This window comes from Austrofundulus limnaeus, unplaced genomic scaffold (assembly GCF_001266775.1).
Source record: "Austrofundulus limnaeus strain Quisiro unplaced genomic scaffold, Austrofundulus_limnaeus-1.0 Scaffold2060, whole genome shotgun sequence".
Classification (NCBI taxonomy): domain Eukaryota; kingdom Metazoa; phylum Chordata; class Actinopteri; order Cyprinodontiformes; family Rivulidae; genus Austrofundulus; species Austrofundulus limnaeus.
The window spans coordinates 1,898-22,884 of record NW_013954462.1 but is presented as its reverse complement, the minus strand read 5'-3'; the positions used below and the strand labels follow the sequence as shown (position 1 = coordinate 22,884).

The following is a 20,987-nucleotide window of genomic DNA, read 5'->3' as shown; positions in this document are numbered from 1 at the left end:
CACACACACACACACACACACACACACACACACACACACTGACAGATGCGACAGAGCAAATAAACTTTTCTATGCTTTAAAAATATGCCAAGTTTTCAACTATCAGCTCTTTGGAGACACATCGCTAATACTGAAATATTACTTTGTTTTCGTCAAACTGCTATCTTTGATACTTATTTTGGACTAAGTAAAAAAAAGAAAAGAAGAAGAGGGCAACAATAATTAAAACAGACAGCTACTTACAGGGTAGTTTTCCTTCTGCACTGATTGCCACTCCAAACTGAACGGTGGCGCTAATGCGCTGTGAAAAAAAGTTTGTTTGCTGCAATTAGAAAGACGAAGAAGAAAGACCGTGCGTGAGCTACAAGCTAATCGCTAATACAGGAAAAGGCAAGTGTACAAACTGGTAACACCAAAGCTTTAATAAAAGACGCCATTTACGACAACGAGAGGTAATTGCAAGCTATTTTAACAGACATTTTGTTACTCTATGCTATTTATCTTACATTGAACACTACAGATTGTTGTATAGAGATATTTAAAAGAAGCCTTTTTTTAGCCCGATGAATTGCTGACCGGCTAATCAACAAAGACTGGGTTGTCATACGAATGACACCAGGCGTGTATAAACTTTATGTACACGTTTAAGCCACTCATGGCTTGTAAAAATGTTCATTTCAAAACTTTGAGTTAGGTAACTAGTTAAAATATGGATACTGACAACAAGTAAGGTGTTAAGCACATGACTCGTTAGCTATCGATAGCATGTCGGCCATTATTATTTTAATATACAGTTTCTTTTTTTCTTCATTATACGCAGTTTTAAAATGAATGAATTAGTCTTTTGTTTCGTTTAAATTTTAATTTAGCGACTGGACTTACCAACCAGACAAACGGGTTGGGTTGGGTTGGGTTGGTTTGGTTTCAGAAGAAGGCCTCGGACACCAATCCAAACAGTTTGCAGCTCTTTTAAATTTTATTCATAAAATTATTTATTTATACGTCCGTACTTTAGCTTTACATTCACAAAACGTCGGTCAGAGATTGTGTTAATGGTTTATTATTTTTAAAATTATTTTTATTTATGTATTTATTTATCATTTCAAGATACCAGTGATAAAAACATGACAGTCAAGCTGTAGGGATGGGCCAAGCAAAACTACTCATCCAATTTGCTGATCAAGTTTATTAAAAAAAGAAAGAAAAAAAGTCCATCCCTGATTTATTTCCCACAAATTGCAATTAGAAAATTGAAGTTTTTTTTCATAGAATTAAAAGTTGTAAAAGTCTATTTTACATTTTTATCAGATAAACTACCACTGAAATACTCAGGTTTGCGGTTATCAATAAAACTCAAGTAAGCTCTAGATTTGACGAGACTTGATTTTTATTTGTTTAAAAGTGGTTTTAATTTGTAATAATAGCAGCCAATATCTTACAGGATTTAAAAATAAAATGGTTAGAATTTATTAATATTAATAATGTTTATAAAATATTGACAATAATATAATATTCAATTTAATTAAAAAAGTATTCATTTCATTAAAAAATAACTATATACAATAGAAAACCAAGAAAAAACACAAATCAAAATAAAATGAATATATAAAAGATATAGTCATGTTCTCTTGTTTGTCCTGTACATAACTTGCTCTAGATTTGATGAGACTTGGTTTTATTTGTTTAAAAGTGTTTTTAATTTGTAATAATAGCAGCCCATTTCTTAGAGGATTTTAAAATAAAATGGTTAGAATTTATTAATATTAATAATGTTAATATTTATAAAAAATTGACATAATGTAAGAAATATAGTCATGTTCTCTTGTTTGTTCTGTACATAACTCCAACCCTTTTTGTCCATATAAAATGTTTCACTTACACACAAGGAGGAAATCAAGTAGGTGATAGTTTATTTTTGCAAAGCCAAAGGATTACTATAACTGAAATGTTAACATTTTGTAATAATATTGCCATATCTCTAATGTTAATTGTATTAAAGTTGTTCATATCTTTTGTTTTAAAGCTTTCAGGCTTGGATCCAAGGTCCTGTGCCATTTTTCTTTGTCTTGAACTCATCATTACTCCTCTCATGGCTGCATCCCATGTTTAGAGATTTGCTTTTGTCTAAATTAAGGAATTGGCTGCGGAAGGACTAAGTTTTGGAACTGAGAATAGGATATGGACCATTTCCACAGCCATTTGTGAAAAGCAAGAAGTGAACTTACATTCTACAGTTGCTCCTGTTCTGTGTCAGCAGTGCCACCCACTCAAACAACATGTCTGACGGCCGCATCTATGTTGGGAACCTCCCTGTGGATGTTTCGGAGAGAGACATTGAGGATCTCTTCTACAAATATGGAAAAATCCGTGAAATTGAATTGAAGAATAATAGAGGGATCATTCCCTTTGCCTTCATCAGTTTTGAAGACCCGCGGTGAGTTTTTGGGATGGTGTTTGGCAAGTCAAATCACATTCCTCTTTTCGGACACACCTTAAAATTTATGATAGTGTCATCAGTGACCGCCAACACGGAATGGACGGAGACAGCAAATCCAACCTATGCTCGCCAGGAGTACATTGGTAAGGGGTTCTTTGCTCTCTTCTCTTAGGGATGCAGATGATGCTGTTTATGGAAGGAATGGATATGAATATGGGAACACCAAGCTGCGTGTGGAGTATCCACGAGCCAATACTGGAAAACCTGGTCCCATGGCAGGCGGTGCTGGAGGTGGACAAAGAGGAAGGTTTGGACCCCCGACTCGGAGATCTGAATTCCGGATCATAGTGACTGGTAGGTGGATGCCATGAGTGGTGGCCAGTTAATATTATTCTAAATTTCGGTACAGTCTGGAGGACAAGGAGACTGATAGGAACAAAGGAGTCATAGGCAGATACGTTTCCATTCTCATGGCGGACTGGAGGACAAAGATCTAGTAGATGGAAGTTCTAAATCATAGGCAGATAAGTTTCCCCTCTCTCATGGTGGACTAAAGACAAAGGATCTAGTAGATGGACATTCAAAGTTGTGGACAGACATATTTCTCCTCATGGCGGACTAAAGGACAAGAAACTGGTAGATGGACATTCTAAATTGTGTGCAGATATAGTTCTCATTCACATGGCGGACTGGTGGACAAGGAACTAGTAGAAGTTCTAAATCGTAGGCAGATATGTTCCCCTCTCATGGCGGACTGAAGGATAAGGAACTACCAAATGGAAGTTCTAAATCGTAGGCAGATATGTTCCCCTCTCATGGCGGACTGGAGCACAAGGAACTAATAGATAGAAGTTCTAAATCGTAGGCAGATACAGTATGTTCCCCTGTCATGGCGGACTGGAGCACAAGGAACTAGCAAATGGAACTTCTAAATCGTAGGCAGATATGTTCCCCTCTCATGGCGGACTGGAGGACAAGGAACTAGTAGATGAAAGTTCTAGGTAGTAGGCAGATATTTCCTCTTCTCTCATGGGGGACTGGAAACTATTGGACATTCTAAGTCAGGCAGAAATAGCTTTCATTTTCATGCTGAAGTGGAAAACAAGGAACCACTAGATGGAAGTCGTAGACAGATATGCTTCCCCTCTCTCATGGCGGATTAAAGGACAAGAAACTAGTAGATGGACATTCTAATCAGATATGAGACGTTCTCATGGCAAACTGGAGGACAAGTGGACTGGTTATAGGGCATCTTGAGTCATAGTCAGATACGTTTTTTTTCTCATGGAGGATTGGAGGTCAAATGGATCAGGTCAAGTCCGCGTCTAAAGTCACGAAAAGTAAACTGAAACCGGTCATGTTGTCTGAATAATCCCAAAGTCCAGCTATAGTGAATGGAAGGTGGGTTTTTGTTTTTGTTTATTTGTGTTCTACACCTTTGTAAATGTTACTGCAACTCATGTAGGGAAGACCGGGCATGGTTGTAACACTTTTTGCTTCACCATATATAGCTCTTTGATTTTTTGGAGATATTCTCAAACTTTTATACAAAATACTCACATGAGTTTACTACAATTGGTACTGATTGAAAGTCCTGTAAGTACATCATAGACTTTATGTCAAAGACACAGAGGCTCTTTGTTACAAATTACCCCAGTAGTGGGGTAGGTTGTAACACATGCTGGGGTGAGTTATAATAATAATAATAAGCCAAAAGAAGCAAAAATAGAGGCTATGTTGTAGATTTTATTTTATAACAATTTTGTTTGAGGAATACAACAACTCAGAACAATGTTTGTCACTTTTTTCAAATAATGTCCAACACCCATTTTAGTTCTTCCCCTGGCTAATTTGTCAGTCTGCTGCTAGACAAATAGTCATAAGATCTTTTCTTGTGCCTCAGAAAACTTTTCTAGTTTTGTAACAAACACTGGTAAGATCACTGGATCCCTATTTCCTCAGAGTCTGTAGTGATTTGCAGTATCTCATCAAATCCCTTCTTTCTCCACAGATCTGACGGGCTATGTGTGTGTGTGTGCTATGTGATTGTGTTACAAACCACCCCACACCTGTCAGCCATTGTTTAGCTAGCTGTATTAGCATTGAGAAGATACCTTTTCAACTTACATCAGTTTTATGATTCTAGCTGTAACTGGGTAGACACCATACAAAAATATACCTTTGGTTAAAAAAAAACAACTTTCTTACCTCAAAATCATTTTTCTCCTTAAAATTTGAACACACCAACTTTCAACCCTGATATCCACCATGTGAGGTTGGGAAGATAGTGGCTTAATATTGATATAATCACGACTTATCTGTTCTCCAAATGGTCAAACTGATGGCATTGTAGCTCACCCCATGTTACAATCATCCCCAGTTTCCCCTACTTGAACTGATATACTGTATTTCATAAAGCTTGTCTTAACTGGTCATCCCTCATGCTACATCATTGTAGAATTACATCTAAATAAGTTAGAGACGTGACAATGTTTATCAGCAATGTTTTTCTTGGCTCTATTAATTCTCACTAGTCTAACCTGTAAGGTCCGATAACTATTAAATGGGATCTAGCATATTCTGTCAATAAAATTCTTGATGGGCATAGATTTGATGCATTTGTTTTAATCTAACAGTAGTTACCTACTGTGTAGCTGTTTTTCCACGTTTTTGTCCAGTAAACTTAAATTTTTTTATTTTGTGTTTAGTCGTCATAAAACTGAAGGTTTGATTAAACCTATCATGTTTTTCTGTAGATTTTATTTTATTTTTTTTAGAAAAACTATTTCTCCTTTCCTTATTTCCTGTTTGCACACTCTAGGGTTACCCCCATCTGGGAGCTGGCAGGATCTGAAAGATCACATGCGAGAAGCAGGAGATGTTTGTTTTGCAGATGTGCAGCGAGATGGAGAGGGCGTAGTGGAATATATCCGCAGGGAGGACATGGAGTATGCTGTACGCAGATTGGATCGGACCGAGTTTCGTTCACATCAGGTAAGAAACGCTAATGAAACGATGGCATTTGTTCTTTGCTTGTAGACGGTGATGGGAAATTAGATCTTTTTGTGTGTGTGTGTCTTTTCGTAGGGTGAGACCTCTTACATCCGTGTGTATGAAGATCGAAGTAGTTCCAACTGGGGCGGTGGCCAGGCACGCTCTCGCTCCAGATCCAGAGGTCGCTACTCTCCTCCCTATTTTAACAGAGGGTCTCCCCCTCCTCGCTATCAGTCACCTCCACGCCAGGCTATGCTACGCCATAGTCCACCTCCCAGGAGGCACCTGATGCCGCATCACAGCCCACCTCCACGCCATTTTCGATAGAGAGCTCCTCACATTTACATAACGTGGAAGAAATGTTTTGCAGTTCTGCATTTTATCTTTTTTTTTTTTTTTTTTTTATAAAACCTCAGGCCTCTTTGTAAGATGCAGTGAAATGTCTTCATCCATACATTCCAGGCCAGGAATCCCACATCATCCTGCTCCTCCCCACAGCCTTGAGGTTATTACATTTAACACCCATGCTTAACCTGAAAGCAGGATTGTATTTAGATCCTCCTACCCAGTCGTGCTAATCCTGGTCCTCCAGGACCACTACCCTGCATGTTTTAGTTGTTTCCCTGCTTCTTTTTGCAGAAACCTGTTAGGTCACCCTTTCGTTCAGATCATGTGTGTTGGAAGCAGAGAAACCTCTAAAACCTGCAGGATAGTGGCCCTCGAGGACCAAGATCTGGCACCCCAGTTCTAACCCCTTAAATGTTTTTTTTTTTAATAATAATTATTAGTTGTGACAGAAATCACAGTGCTCTTGTCGTTTTTGAAAACAAATTACACAAATCTGTATCAGACTGCTCGATGATGTTCAAGTTAATTTTTACAAGTTTGAATTACTCTTAAATAGCGCTTCAGTTCTCAAGTTTAAACCTGTGAAGTTAATCAATAAAAATTAGCGAGCCTTTTTACTTCTGATTGTAAACCTTGTTTTTTTTATTTGTAAGTTAATTGAGGTGACCTGTAGGTGGAATATAATTTGTATTTTTTTTTCTTTACCAATAAAAAGTAAACTTTTACTGGAATAGTTCAATTTTTTAAATCAAAGACTCTGCTATCCTAGTGTAAACAGCTTAGTCATAACTGACCATTTGACAAGTTCACAAAGCTTTTCTTCCCCTTCGAACTAGACCGTGGGATAGCCACAAGTGTTCCTAAATTTGACCTTAAATTACCTCTGATCTTACTCTGAGCAAAGTAAGCATCAAGTTGTGGCAGAGAGTTACTATATTTAAAAAGGTGCATTTTGTGACAGAAAATGACTGAAAACAAATTAAAATGTAAGCAAACAAAATAGATACACTATTTCATGAAATTTGCAACTGGATACAAAAAGTTGTATTCCATTTTCTCACACTAGTGTGGTTGGAATATTGTGCAAGATAGGCAGAGGGTATAAGATAATTATTAACTGTTATTTCAAATAATTAAACGGACCTGATTGTTTCCAAGTATTTGTTACAGTGGGCACCTTTCCAAATTGCAATTCGCAAGAACTATAGCTAAAAAATAACCCTCAGATAGATAGATGGACAGATAGATATAGTGGCCAGTTCCTGTACAAGCTTCAAAATCCACATTTTCTGATGTTTTAAAAATCTGATGATTCTGTGATTTCCATGACTTCCTAATGTATGAGTTTTAAAATAACAGGGCATGTGTGTATATATTATATGAACTTTTAATTTGCAACATTTTCAGAAAAATACACAAGGCACAAAAGATGCAAAATATAAGATTTTTAATACACAGTAAATTAATTAAACTTAGTGACCATTTTAGAAGACAGAAAAAAATAAATATTTCTAAATTTACCCCCCCCACCCAATATTATTTGACCAAACTCATATACAGACATTGTATTGCATTTATTAACAATGTACCGTCTTAGTACAATAGATCTGCATCATTTCAACACATTTTATATCTTCTGACCACAATACACAGGTAGCGATACTCAAGCATGTTTGAGACCAGATGGAGACACATTTGAACTGAAGCCACAATGAAACCAGCACAAGTGTTTTAGATATTTTGCATCTGTTAAGTGGCACCAATAAACCATTTGGTAGCTGACACACCTATTAGATTTTATGTTTATCTTTTTAGATATTTGTTATTGTCTCCCTTTTTAAAAAAAATGGTGTATTGACATCAAAATCTATAGAGCATATACTGGCTTTACATGTTCTACTTCATATTTCATCACTTAAAGCTGAACAGGTTAAATAGGACATAATTTCACTCTGTGCGTAGTGTATATTTGAGTGGAGTCAACACCAAACACCATCAGTTAATATGTTAGAAAATCTTTCATTTACTTTTCAAATTTGTTGGAGATAACTTTCTTCATTTCTTTAAAGATGATTCACCAACCAATTCCCATGGGAAAACTGAGTTTAAGACCAGACTTTCAGACTAAAACAGCTTTTTCTTAACCATTTTCTGAGTCAGCTCAATTTACTGTGTGTGCTGCTGTGAGCTTTCTGATTCAGTACTAAAAATTCTTTACAAACGTTACGGTAAATTCTGTGCATACAATAATTTTCAACCCTTCTGATGCCCTTAGGTCAAAATGACTCAAGGCCTTAGTAATCATCCTGTTTTACTCCCCAAAATGAACTGCTCTAACGCTACAGAAGACAGCTTTTGTTGCTATAATCTTGATGCATTTTGGCCAAACTGCGTCAAACCCTTTTGTTAGAAAGTGTTCAAAACTGGAAGCCTGAATAATGTACAGAAAAGCCAATCCAGTTCTCGGTTTAAATGTTTATTCTCAGATATAAAAAAGTCCATTTCATCCTCAGAGCCTGTGTATGTGGCCCTGAGACCAATCAAAACAAAATGGCTTCTAATCCTTCTGCTGCTGCTCTAAGCTTACGTGTCCTTAGCAAACCATAATATTTATGGTCACACACCTGGGGGCAGTACCTCTAATGTCAGCACTGAACTATAGAAAACATTACTCTATCGCTGCTGAAGGGAGACATATTTAAAGAGACGTAAATAACTGCAACCAATCGCAAATTCTAAAATAGAAGACTGTCTAAAATTCAGTTTATCAGTCACAAAATTTCACTCAATTCCTTTATGTCAAGAGATTAGTTAGATACAGTCTTAAATTTTATAATTTGTAATTGTTTGCAGTTACTTTGAATATTTTCTAATTGTTCCACAAGACATATCATTTCAGCTTGTAAAGGATAATAATTTGTTTTATCTTTATTGACCTGGATTCCCAGGAGGAAATCAAACGTATATAGTTACATATACATTTTAAGTTAACTTGGTTTTTTTTTCAGACTGTTAAAACATTATCCTTGTAGCTGAGCACACATTTGAAGCAAATTTATTAACCTGAACTAAGAAGTGTGCCGTTAAGTCTTCTGGTAAACCAGGAGCACCATGTGAAATAAAATCAGAACCATCTGTTCTTTCAAAGTAAATAAAGCCGGCACGATGGGTGATGATGTCAAGGCAAACACCAGTTCCACAGGAAATAAAATACAAAGAAACTGAAAAAAACAGAATGTGAAATACTCTGTTTCGCTTAAATGAAAAGCTTAAAAGACGAGCGTGTAAAACTGGATTCCAGGAGGTGTGAATCCAGACAAACTGAGGTCAGAATTTATGATTGACAGCATTTGCTGCAAATCAGTTTGGCAATAAAAACAAAGAAGCAAGATGGAGAAAAATTGCTGCTATAAATGCATTTTACCAATCACAACAGTTCTCCTACTGATGCGTGAAAACAGAATCTGTCAGTGCTACACTTGTTTTATGAGAACCACTTGTCAATGAATTCAGCTTGAGCAAACAAAAGTACATAGCAATAATTCCTATGTACATTCATAGTAAAAGTATTGTAACATATGACTGCACATGCTAATTCCAGAAAAGCATCGACCTGCACAAAATACAATCTGACATCTGCGTCAAAGGATGAACATCAGCAGGGTGAATCACTCTTCATCCAATGCACAGAGGATGTCAGAGATAGAAGGAGCTCACAATATGTGGACTTGGTCCGGTACCAGGGGATGTTTATGCCATGTCTTCTCAAACAAAAATGTGTGTCCGACTTGTGTGCAGAAATGGGTTGGTTAAAAAGATGAGCGTGTGGTGCACAAAATGGCCCTTAGGATGCAACCCAAAGATGAGTTTTAGCACAATCCTTTAAAAATTAACCCTCCTCCTGCCCCTTGGGTCCAAATAACTGTGTGTTTGACCCAGGAGCAGCAGGAGGGTTAAGAACCAAACCATCTGTTCACATCATATCCTACACCTGAAAATAATTCAAGTTTAGCACAAAATGTTTAACCATGGTATCTACAGTTTCAGCTAAATAACAGCATTACAAAAACTGTGATTAAGTGTATAACAAGATGCGCAACTTAGTGATAGTTCAGATCTTTTAAAGTAGGGTTTGGTGAAAAAGTTGTGAAGAATTCAAGTCTTAGCTCTTTGAGTGCCCTCTGGAGAAAAATACTTTAATTCTGACTGATTACATCGTAATCAACATGAAACAATAATTTACATAAATCTTTACGGGAATTTAAAAGCACCAATAGTGGTACCAGCAGCTAGCGGTAACACTTCTGGTGCAGCTTGAGGCACTATCAGCAGATATATATTTCTTTCTAATTAACTATAGAGTATAATATAATGCATATGGCAGTGGAAATATTTTTCTTGTAAAATTTTGAAAACTGGAGCTGCTTCAAGTCCACAATCTACTTTGGTCTTGGCCAAATGCATTTTAGGTACTTTGACTGTTCAAAGAGCTACCAACAAGAGGTAAGATATTACCCATTCATAACCTTTCCACAGAACCTAGAAATTGTCTTTAATGCCATTTTATGGCTCATATAACGCACCAAACTATCCCTTTAAGGATTTTTTATGGCAAAAAATAAACAGATGTAAGAATTTGTTGTTTTATCCATTAAAAAAACAATTAAATGTAAGGCTAAAATATTACCATCCTGAAGCAGAGTCAATAAGGGTACATTCACTGGGTTAACAAGAACACTCCAAAAATAAAATTCCATTGGCAACACCTCCCAAAGATAAAGAGGAGCAACTGAGAGAAGTTGTCTTACAACCACTTTTTTAGAATGAGCAGCTTTAATCACTGCCTATACCTAACGTTAATGTCTCTATTTGAATATGTTGCAGATATTTGAGACAACGGAGCACAACAATCAAAGGATCATAAATGGCAGCAGCCTGCGTTACTTGTTTTCTATGAGAGTCTGGACTTTGTGGACCAGGTCCCGGGCCTTCATCAGGACCTGCGGGACATTGTGCCGCTCTGCCATTTCTAAAAAGAGAAGATAGAAATGAGATCATAGGTTCCTAAATGACAAAAACGAGTCTTCCCTGATTGGTCGGTTGTTTATTTAAAATGATGACACATGTAATCATCACCTCTTACCATTAAAGAACTTAATGATGTCTGTGAAGTCCATGTTGTTTTCCAAGATGATGTCTCGATACATCTCCACGAGCGCCAGGGCGATGAAGAGCACAAAGTGTTCAGAGGAGGTGCGCTTGGCCGCCCAGATAGTTTCCCACACAGAGAACACATCGTCGTACACCATTTCTGTTCAGAAATGTCCAACAAAACAGATCAGAGAAAATTAAATTTCACGCGAGGTTAGGTTTGACCATCCCAGACTTCCCCACCCTACCTCTTTTGAAGTCGAGAAGAAACCAGCGGTAACAGAAGTAGAAGTGTGTGTAGTCTCCATTCTGCTGCATCAGCTCAAACAGCTCAGAATCCAGGATCTGCTCAAAGAAATACAGTACAGCAAACTGTTAAACAACACCGCAGCTTGGGTTAAGATAATTTAATGCAGCCTATGATCGTAGAACATCCTGAAATATAAGTCAGGCTGAGTCTCACTGGTCCTCTGGATCATGTGGATCACAGTGAGATTTCTGTGGACTAGGCTTACTCCAGCAAAATCCAACCAGGTTCCATTAGATTTGTGCTTTGTAGAGTTTTTGAGTCAATGTCTAGCTATTTTTGTTATTGTTGTTTTTGTTTTTTTCAGACAAATAAAGTTGCAAAAGAATTCATGCAGACATGTTTGTCCAGCAGTAGCAGCTCATCGATGGTATGGTAAGTTTGGGATGAAAAAAAAAAAACCATATGAGAGGGGGCCTCATAAGTGGGCCCATTGCTCTCCTCAATAAGACACTGAGCTTTAATCAAACCTTCACTCGGATGAAACAAGTGTTCTGAGCTTCTTGGGATTCATAAAGGGGTCCCCAAGAATTATTTTCCTTTGATTGCTGAGAGCCAGGCAGTGGCCTAAGTAGTGCAAATAGGTCTCTAATTCAATGCCACAGTTATGACACAGACCAATGTCATGGAGTCCCGTCATAATTTAGTGGTGGTTGAGCAGACTGTTCCCAAGTAAAATGATTTATATTTTTCACAAATTTAAAAACGAAACTATTTAAAATCACAGGGAGCCAATTTTATAAGTAGTTTATTTTCACAACAGCATACAATAAATCACAGGCTGTCATTTTAACGGAGCCACAAAGCATGAACCTACTTGTATAAGTGAGCGCATGTTTGCGAAGTGAGTGTCCATGGCTCCCCCATGAGGAAAATTTTGGTTCATCCTCTTCATGAGTTCAGTGAAACAGCTGAATGCCATCACCTCTGTAAAAAAAATATTGCAACACATACAGGCAGATGCTTGACTTCCTGAACCACTGAAATGTATTAAAATAAAGGTTTTACTGACCATCGTCCAGAATAACCAGAAGGGGGGCCAGCAAATCACACATGCCCTGAACGTAACCTATATCCAGATGCTGCCACACGTAACTGCAACAAACCAAACACATTTTTTTAATTAAAGGCCTCATATTCATTGAATGCGTGCATATCGCCCACTGCTTTTTATGCCAATGTTGTAGATCAGCTCATATTGGGAAATGATGAAGTTTTAGCCTTTTGGGTCAAACCTTAATAATAACACTGCAAAATCCTATGCAACAATAGCATCACACCAAACTTTAGCTGATTCTGTGATATTCCCTGAGACATAACCATATTTGTGTAGTTTAAGGTCGATTAGCTGTGGTATCTAAAAATGTTCTGAATCCAAATGTTAATCAGTTGTAGCTATACAGCCAATAATAACTGTCTGATGGTTTCATCTTCTGCTCAGTTGATATATTTTGTTAACAGACAAACAGGGTTGACCCCAACCAATAATGCCAAGGTTTTCAGCAAAGATGTCCCCCCATACGTTGTCATAGCATGTGTTAAAGACAATAATCAGCTGTTACCAAACCAAATTTTAGTTTCATATCTGTTCAATCGATTGATTTATGAACATTTTTGTGTTTTCTATGTTAGGTTGGCTCTGGCGACTATTTTAAATTGAACTGAATTCAAAAGGAAATCTACCTGTACATGGGCACACAATAATTACTTTCTGAACTTTTCATTAAAATCCATCCTCGGATTTAAGGAATATTTTGCTAACAGACAGAAAGGTGATTTAAGATTTTTTTTAATGTCACTTGAAATGAAATTTAAGACCAACTTCACAATAAACAAAAATGTAAAAAAAACAATTTTACCTAAATGGTTGTTTTAGTACAAAACAACTAACTGCAGTAAATTTGGTAAATTATTTAAAAAATGTTAACAATTATTTTAATATTTGAGACAAATACAATCATCTGTCTTACAACTCAACATTTTTAAGACCTGTGAAAGATTGATTTAAGGCTAACTAAGGCTTTATTTTGAATTGATGAAGTCAACGCCTTTTAAGACTTTTTAAGGATCCATGGGAATCCTGTAAACAGTTAATGCCAAAGTTTGAAAATAAAACCTTGCTGTATCAGTCAGCACTTACAGTAAGAGTAGGAGCTCAATATAAGCTGCTGTAGCAAATTGTAGCTCACTGTCAGTAAAAATAACTGAATCTTTTTAGTTCGTTTTCAAATCGTTTTCTAAGATTTCTCTCCTGCGGCAGCCATCTTGAATTGGTTAGCTTGAAGCTTTTTTAGTTGAGGATGTACATTTAGTGAAACTTCCTTGGAGTTTCGTTAAAATTTGCTCTGCAATGCATTAAATATTTTGCTAACAATACAAACAAGCAAAAACTACATCATCCTGTTAGCGTGGGCAGCGGGGGATAGATTTTTCTTTCCGTTTGGAAACAAACCCCACCAGGTATTTGACGTTCACCTGCACATGATGTTATGCAGCTTCTCCAGGTTTTCAGGAGTGAAGTACCAATACGTCCGATCACAGCGTCTCACATCTTTGTCAATGCGATGCAAGTTGATCAAGTACATGTCCAGCGTTTCTTGCTTAAGAAATAAAGACAACATCTATTAGGTGAAAGTTTATGGCAGAAACAATACATGGTTTGTCATATTTGATACTTACAGAATAGGTTTGCTCCTCTGAGGATTCTTCATATTTGCCACCTCCCATGTCTGTAGACTCCTGTTCAGTCAGGACATTGTCCATCTCTGGCTCGTCCTCCGAAAGGCCCAGATCAGTGACTTCTGGACTGGTGTTACAAGCCGTGTCCAGATGTTGATCTTGGACAAAACTGTCAGATGCTATTTTTTCTCTCTGCGCCAAGGGGACCGGAGGGGCAGCGAGGCCCATCAAAGGCCTGGCCCTGATGTCCTCTGAAGTCACACAGGTTATCCCTGCAGGGATGTCCTCCATTTCCAGCGCAGACGGAGAGTCGTCGGAATCAGCCGTGTCCGGAGACTGTCGAGGGTGAGACAGGGAGAGGCCGCCCCTCGACGCTGACTGGAGAGCATTCAGAACTTGTCTGACTGGAGAATTTGAGCCGGGCTTCTCAAATGGCATCTCTGCAGCTTTTTTGGTTTCGGCAAAGTCACAAACCGTTGTTTCTGCGTTTTCGTTTGTTTTACTTTGCGAGTCAGTGTTTTCTCCTTCTACATCCCTGTTCTTACTCACTTGAAAAGCTAAGGTCTGCCCAAGGGGAGGTGCTTGGAAATACTCATTATGGATCTCCGTTTCCAGCTTCAGAACATTAGTATTCTCTGGAGCAGATTTCACATTCATATTTGTTTCGACTGCTTTTACAACTACATGAGTCTGAATTTCTTTATTCTCAGCTTCCGATATCTCCTCTAGCTTATCTTTTTGTGTCTTTGCAGCTTCTTCACTTTCTAAATTTGTCTCCATCTTCTTCATTACAGCCTCTTCCTCAGGAACTGACGGTTTCCCATCTTTTTGTTCTGATTCACATGAAAGGAGATGACTTTTTCCCGACTCTGAATCAGCTGTAGTTTCACCACCAAATGCCTCTGGAGTTTTGTCAGTCTGCTGAGTGGCTGAAGGTTCAGCTGTTAACTCAGTTTTGAGAGGATTTTTGGAACCTGGGTTCTGGTTTGACACATCAGGGGAAGAGGACTCGCAGGGGACAAACTGTGGACCATCCGTGGTCTTCCCAAGGCTGCTGTGCTGCGTTTCTTCTCCTTCAGCCATGGATTCAGCCTCCACTGATTCAAATACCTTGTAGCAGATAGGAAAAACAAAGAATAAGCATATTATTTTGGATCCTGTATTGAAATGAGCTGGTGTTAAGCTTATTTTAAGATGTCCCCTTGTATAAATTTCATACAATTTTACCACACTAAAATAATCCCTCTAACACTCCCGATTGTGTTCATCTGTTTCTCTGTGGACATTTCTGCTGCATTTACAATTTTTTTTATATTTAGACAAACAAAAAACAGCAATCTATCACTGTAAAGATTAAAGGTATATTATGACTAAGAATAAGACTAGAAGCTGAAAATAGAAGCCACAATAGACAAATGTCCCTAATGGCTGCTGGCTGCAGTATACATTTTAAGCCCCACACCTCTAAGTAAAAAAATGGGACATTTTTCTGACTAAAAAATTTAAATAAAGTTGAATCTTTTCACTTTTTAGTAGATCATTTTTGCTGATTCAATGATCCTGCTGTATGTTCAAATTTGTTATTTTTTTAAAGCATTAAGTTTCAATTCCATGTTGAGGCTTAGAAAAAATGTCAAGTCTCGGTGACTGACAGAGCGACAGCCTGTCAGTGAGTTGGGAGGGCAGGAAATAATAGTTAAATCACATAAATTTTAAATTTCTGGAAACGGTATTTGGGTTTTACAGTTGATTACCAGTCTGGGGCAGTTTGATTTTCATTAATTAAAAAAAAACTTTTTGTAACATAACTACACAACAATGTTTATAAATGTTAAGTTAAATTTTGTCAAAGGAAAGATTTTAAATTAGTTACTTTCTGTTGCATTTTGCAGAAACAAAAAAAAATTGTTTTCTTTGAAAAAAAAAGTTTTGATGTTCATTCATAAGATAACTACCTGTGCACTGCTGCTGGAGTCACTTTGTGACTGGACATTCGGTTGGTCTGAGCTGCAACTTAAAGACGACTATAACATCACACAACAGAGAAAAAAAACAGAAATGTAAGTTTGAAAATTTCCTCTATGAAACATGCATTTTCATATGTGCTACATTTTAATAAGTGTTAACTTGCATCTGTGCTGATGGTGGAGTCCCGTTGCACAGGTCCTCGTTCCACACTGGCACCAGACAAACATCTCGCAAGGGCCTCTGCGTGCTTCTCCCTCTCCCTCTGACGGACGATGACCTCGCAGCCCTGCCACTCCTTCACAGTCTGTTCGTACATGCTTCGCATCTTCTCATCAATCTGAACCACAAAGAATATAAGATTCTAAAAAATACCAGGGTGCGTGGAAGGATATTTGAACGTCGACGTGACATACCTCCAGCCTGCATTTCTCGCTCATGTTGAACTGGTAATGTCCCAACAAAAAGGGCCAGACGTCTTTGCGAAGCGACGGGGCCACCCCACCAAAATACACAAGCCTGTGTATCTCCTTTTCCTCATAGGCCTAAAACACAATTTTTTTAAATTAAATAATATATATTAAGAAATGATTTCTAAATAACAACATGGGAATCTTACAGAGCTGTCTCTGAGGAAACTGGTCCAAACTTCCACAGTGAGGCCACCTCGAGCGTCTTGTGGAACATCAGGGTCAACTATGACGGTGTTGACCAGTGCAGAAAGGTGCGTACGGACTGTGGACAAGTGGCGACAGTAAGCAAGCCCTGTGCAAAAGAGATAATGAGAGTTCATGATCAGTTCTCAATGGTCATCTAATATTAAAAACCTTACTGTCTCATATTTTCCAGACAGAGCACTTCACTCACAGGTTTACTTGTGGTTCCTCGAGTTTCTAAAAGTAGAATGGGAGGCAGAGCTTTCAGTTATCAAGCTCCTCTCTTGTGGAACCAACTTCCAGTTTCTGTCTGTGAGGCTGACACTCTGTCTACGTTTAAGATTAGACTGAAGACATTCTTTTTTGATAAATCCTATAGTTAGGCTTAGGTTTCCTGAGTTATTCCTTAGTTATAATGCTATAGGCTTAGCTGGTTGAGGCAGATGGCCGCCTGTTCTGAGCCTGGTTCTGCTGTTTCTTCCTGTTAAAAGGGAGTTTTTCCTCTCCACTGTCACCAATGTGCTGCTCAGGGTGGACGAATGTGACAAAGTGATGATTTAACACAATTCGCTGGCTTTTTTAGATTTATAGTTTTTTGTGTACAGTGCCCTGTCACGACATTTGTTGTGACTTTGCACTCACTCTAGTCTCCATGTTTGCATTCATAACTATTTGTATCATAAACATGAACTTTTCGTTGTCTTTCTGCCCATAGAAACCACACCTGGACCAGCTTTTCTGTGTTTATCTGGGTCTTTTTCCTGTCCTCTAATCCCAGCCTGTCAGGCAAATGGACGTCCCTCTTGGTTCTGGTTCTACTGGAGGTTTCTTCCTGCTAAAAGGGAGTTTTTCCTTTCCACTTTCACAAATGTGCTGGTCAGGATGGGAGACTGTGATGAAGTGAAGAATCAATACAATCTGCTGGCTTCTTTAGAAATAACTTTTACTAATTGATGTTTTACGATGTATGTGAATATTTTTGTACAATGCCCTGAGTTGACTTTTGTTGTGAACTATCACGATATAAATAAACTGAATTGACCAAATGAGACCACATGAGACTTTAATAATTTGCAAACTCTTAAAGCATGAAATAAAAACAATCAAACAAAAAAGCTGTAAAAACTCACATCCATAGAATGCACGGGAGATTATTTGGTGTTTCATTGTGTCACAAAGGAGCTTTATAGGAGCCCTGGAAAAGTTGGAAAAGGACAAATTTAGTCAAGTGGAATAATTTGAAAGTAAATTAAAGTCAGTCTTAGTTTTACCTCTCGTGATTACATCCATTAGGCAAAGAACCATCAGAGGAGTCATTCTGTGAGCAGGAGGAGCACGAGGACTTTCTAGGGGTTGGTTGCCACATATTAACACCCTGATCTATCATCTCCAGAGGCACTGAGAAGCATAATGGCTTATCATTACTATTGCTATTAATGACATTGAAAGAGAGTCGTTAAGAACCAAAAAAAAAAAAGGAAACCGGAAAAACAAACCACAAATGAGGTTGGCAATGAAGATGAGACAAACAATGTCCATGCAAAGACTAAAATGAACACAGACAAGAACTCTAGTGCTTTAACATTAGACATCTTTAAAGATTCTTTATTGAATTATCATTTGGAGGCAGAATAGGAAGACACTTACTAAACTCCATCTGATGGCCGGGAAAGATGATCCGAAACACATAATCGGTTGCTTCATCGTCCTCTTTATCCGATACAGAATCACATGAACTGTGGGGACTTCTCTTTCGCAGTTTAGGGAAAACCTTTCCCTGCACAAAAAGGCAGAGTATTCATATGCCAACTCTAAACCATATACTGTTTGAAGTAAATTATTTTTAAATGCATGTAATAATGAGTGATTAAGACTAACCTTTCCTCGTTGATTCCAGAGTGGAGGGTCCAGCTGACCATGAGGAAGCAGGCCGGTCTCGAGGCATGTAAGAAACTGCAGCAGGTGGCCCCCTTTGGGAAAATGCAGGGGAGGTCTCTGGATTCCATCTTGGCTCACCAGCACAACTGTCCCACCACAGTTCACTAGATAAATTAGCATAGTAATGTTTAATAACAACTAAAGTCATGTTTTTTTTGGGGGGGGGACTTGTGGAAAATTCTGGTTTATGATACCTTGCTGATGACAGTGGAGATATACAATCTCCTCCAAACGAATTGTCATAGCATAATCCCAGAAAACACTGAAGAAACATGGGTAATTAGGAGAATGGGTGAAAAAGGTTTATTTTATTTTATTTTATTTTTTGGTAATGGCTTGTGTTTTAACCTCTTTTCGGAATCTAGCTCTCCAACGTTGCCATTCATGAGTTGATTGGGAGTCCACTTCAGGGTCATGACATCTGCGGTCTGATGAAGAGAGAGGTAACCCGGTATGGCTTCCATCCCGTCTTTCTGCAAGAACAAACCAACCCTGAGAAAACTCAACACTTTTTCATAGTAGCACCATAAAGTCAGGGCAATCCATTGTTTTTTTTTCTCATAGACCAAACAAACAATGGAAGAAAACTGCTACACACCGGCTGCACCAGAACGTTGTTCTTTCCAAACAGCAGCGTGGCTCTGGAGTTTTGGTGAAGGGATTCAACATATTCTCTGGCCCACAGAAGAGGCCGATCATCCATGCTACCACTGGACTGTCTCTTTTGGATCTGAAAGTTCAAGAAATCAGAAAGGTCGCACACGCCGAAGCCAAAATGCAGGACTGGTTTTCTGAGTTATTTGTCTATCCTACCAGGGCAGGCCTTCTGGAGGGAGAGTCCTGCCGACAGTGGCCACTGTGGATTCGATGCCGCTGTACGAGCTCATCAGCTGACGGATCGGTCCAGAAATGGTCAGCGGTCTTAACTTTGGTGTATTCCAAAGCACAGGGACCAACTGTAGAGCAAAGTTAGCAGGTGTAAACCAGAACTCTGAATGGTTAAATGTCTAAATTGAAAGTTGGCAGTAAGAGAAAGTACCCAGAAGAGATGCAAGGATTGGTCCATCCACAGGATCCATTAGCATGGCTCCTTTATCATAAAACGCACTGAAGCAAATCATAATAACACAACATACACATGCAGGGAATATATCAGTTTTAAAGTAGACATCTCGTGCTTTTAACTCCTTTCTTTTCACATTTAAATCATTCACATGTGGTCTTTATAAAGTGGAACTACAATGCTTTGGTCTGAATTCCTTCTTATTCTAACTTTACCAGCCCCTCCTTGACCCCTTTTCTGGTGTGTGCCTCAAAGCGCTTGTTACTGTTCCTTTAAGACATTCAAGCCCCACCCCCCTCTGGCTTCTAGACTGGTCCACTACTGTTTTGGAGGTGGTAGTGGTGGGGTGGTGTTATGTTTTCTAGCTTGCAGAAATGTTTCATTTACAAATTAATTAAAAGATGTCAGCAACAGAAGACTTGTCCATCCAGCCTTACATGTCGGACCCAGAACCAGAGCAGAATTAAAGCGAGGAAATTGTAGTTGGCCAGACCTTATTTGGCAGTTTTGTCGCAGATAATTTGACATAACAGACTCAGAACTGAACGGGCTGAAAAATATGACCCAAACAGAATATAAAGATATCTTTGCAGCACCAGGAGAAACTAAATTAAACTTTTCTGCATGCCCAGAGACTAAGTACACGATAAAATGTATTTAACAGCTAAAAAAAGTGGATTTTGCATGATATGTCCCCTTTAAAGGAAGTAAATAATCACATTTCTGCTTTGAAATAACTTCACCTTCAGAATATTGTAATTTTGTTTTCAAAACCGGAGACTGACAAATGTGATAATTAAGTAGCAACAATACCTGCTGTTTTCTACCAAGTACAGAACGATCCTGTCCAGGAGCTTCTCCATCAACGCTGTTCGAATCCACAGATGTTTCAGTGCCTGAGGAGGAAGGTTGGGCAACTTCGACAATCGGCTGCGATCATTACTCAGCGAGGAATTGTTCTGCTTGCTAATGAAAATAATGAAGAAACAGAAAAAATATATAATTGATAAACCGATGTGGAAAAAAAAAAAGAATAGATGCAATGTGGCACTAAATATTTTGGTGCATCAAAAGGGAAATTTGACCCTTTTTTCCAATTCTACAGTCGATCTGGATGTGAATTTGGGGTTTTACAATTTGCTGTTGTTAAAGTTTCAGCTGTTGAGTAACAGGTTACAATCTTACTTTGTAATTCCTCTGACCTCAAAACAGCTCCAGATGATGGTGCTACACCACCATGCACACTACTAAAACTATCTCTTTGGGATTTCTTACCTCATTTATACTGATTTAAACAACTCAAAAAAAAAAAAAAAAAAAACCACAGTGCTCTCACAAAACTTTATTTGAGCTTCAAACTTGTGGGCCTCAAAAATTCTCAAAAATGTCTGCTGTCATGTTACTCCGAGCTGTGAAAAGAACACTACAATGATACTAATATATATATAT

At 38.2% G+C, this 20,987-nt stretch overlaps 2 protein-coding genes across 5 annotated transcripts in view; one reads left to right on the top strand and one right to left on the bottom strand.

The window, feature by feature from the left end:
• The first annotated feature begins 338 nt into the window (after positions 1–338).
• Positions 339–6,504, top strand: srsf9 (serine and arginine rich splicing factor 9). 4 transcript variants are annotated; one of them, XM_014034336.1, is made up of 5 exons: positions 339–452; positions 2,255–2,434; positions 2,610–2,791; positions 5,259–5,431; positions 5,525–6,504. In XM_014034336.1, the coding sequence occupies exons 2-5, from the start codon at positions 2,277–2,279 to the stop codon at positions 5,756–5,758; spliced, it is 747 nt and encodes a 248-aa protein (XP_013889790.1). In that variant the 5' UTR covers positions 339–452; positions 2,255–2,276; the 3' UTR covers positions 5,759–6,504. The 4 variants fall into 4 exon arrangements, with proteins under 4 accessions (XP_013889790.1, XP_013889789.1, XP_013889787.1 ...); XM_014034335.1 differs by having other exon boundaries at positions 340–452; positions 2,258–2,434; XM_014034333.1 differs by having other exon boundaries at positions 340–452; positions 2,024–2,434.
• LOC106536969 (small G protein signaling modulator 1) overlaps positions 5,831–20,987 on the bottom strand; it is a gene marked incomplete at its 5' end in the record, with an annotated part of 16,920 nt that continues 1,763 nt past the window's right edge. The window contains 21 exon segments of the mRNA XM_014034332.1: positions 5,831–10,808; positions 10,923–11,090; positions 11,179–11,275; positions 12,055–12,164; positions 12,250–12,332; positions 13,713–13,837; positions 13,917–15,026; positions 15,872–15,940; positions 16,048–16,221; positions 16,298–16,426; positions 16,501–16,646; positions 17,668–17,732; positions 17,809–17,935; positions 18,185–18,314; positions 18,416–18,579; positions 18,670–18,737; positions 18,824–18,948; positions 19,074–19,205; positions 19,289–19,431; positions 19,515–19,582; positions 20,352–20,504. Coding sequence (XP_013889786.1) covers positions 10,720–10,808; positions 10,923–11,090; positions 11,179–11,275; positions 12,055–12,164; positions 12,250–12,332; positions 13,713–13,837; positions 13,917–15,026; positions 15,872–15,940; positions 16,048–16,221; positions 16,298–16,426; positions 16,501–16,646; positions 17,668–17,732; positions 17,809–17,935; positions 18,185–18,314; positions 18,416–18,579; positions 18,670–18,737; positions 18,824–18,948; positions 19,074–19,205; positions 19,289–19,431; positions 19,515–19,582; positions 20,352–20,504 — 3,475 coding nt within the window.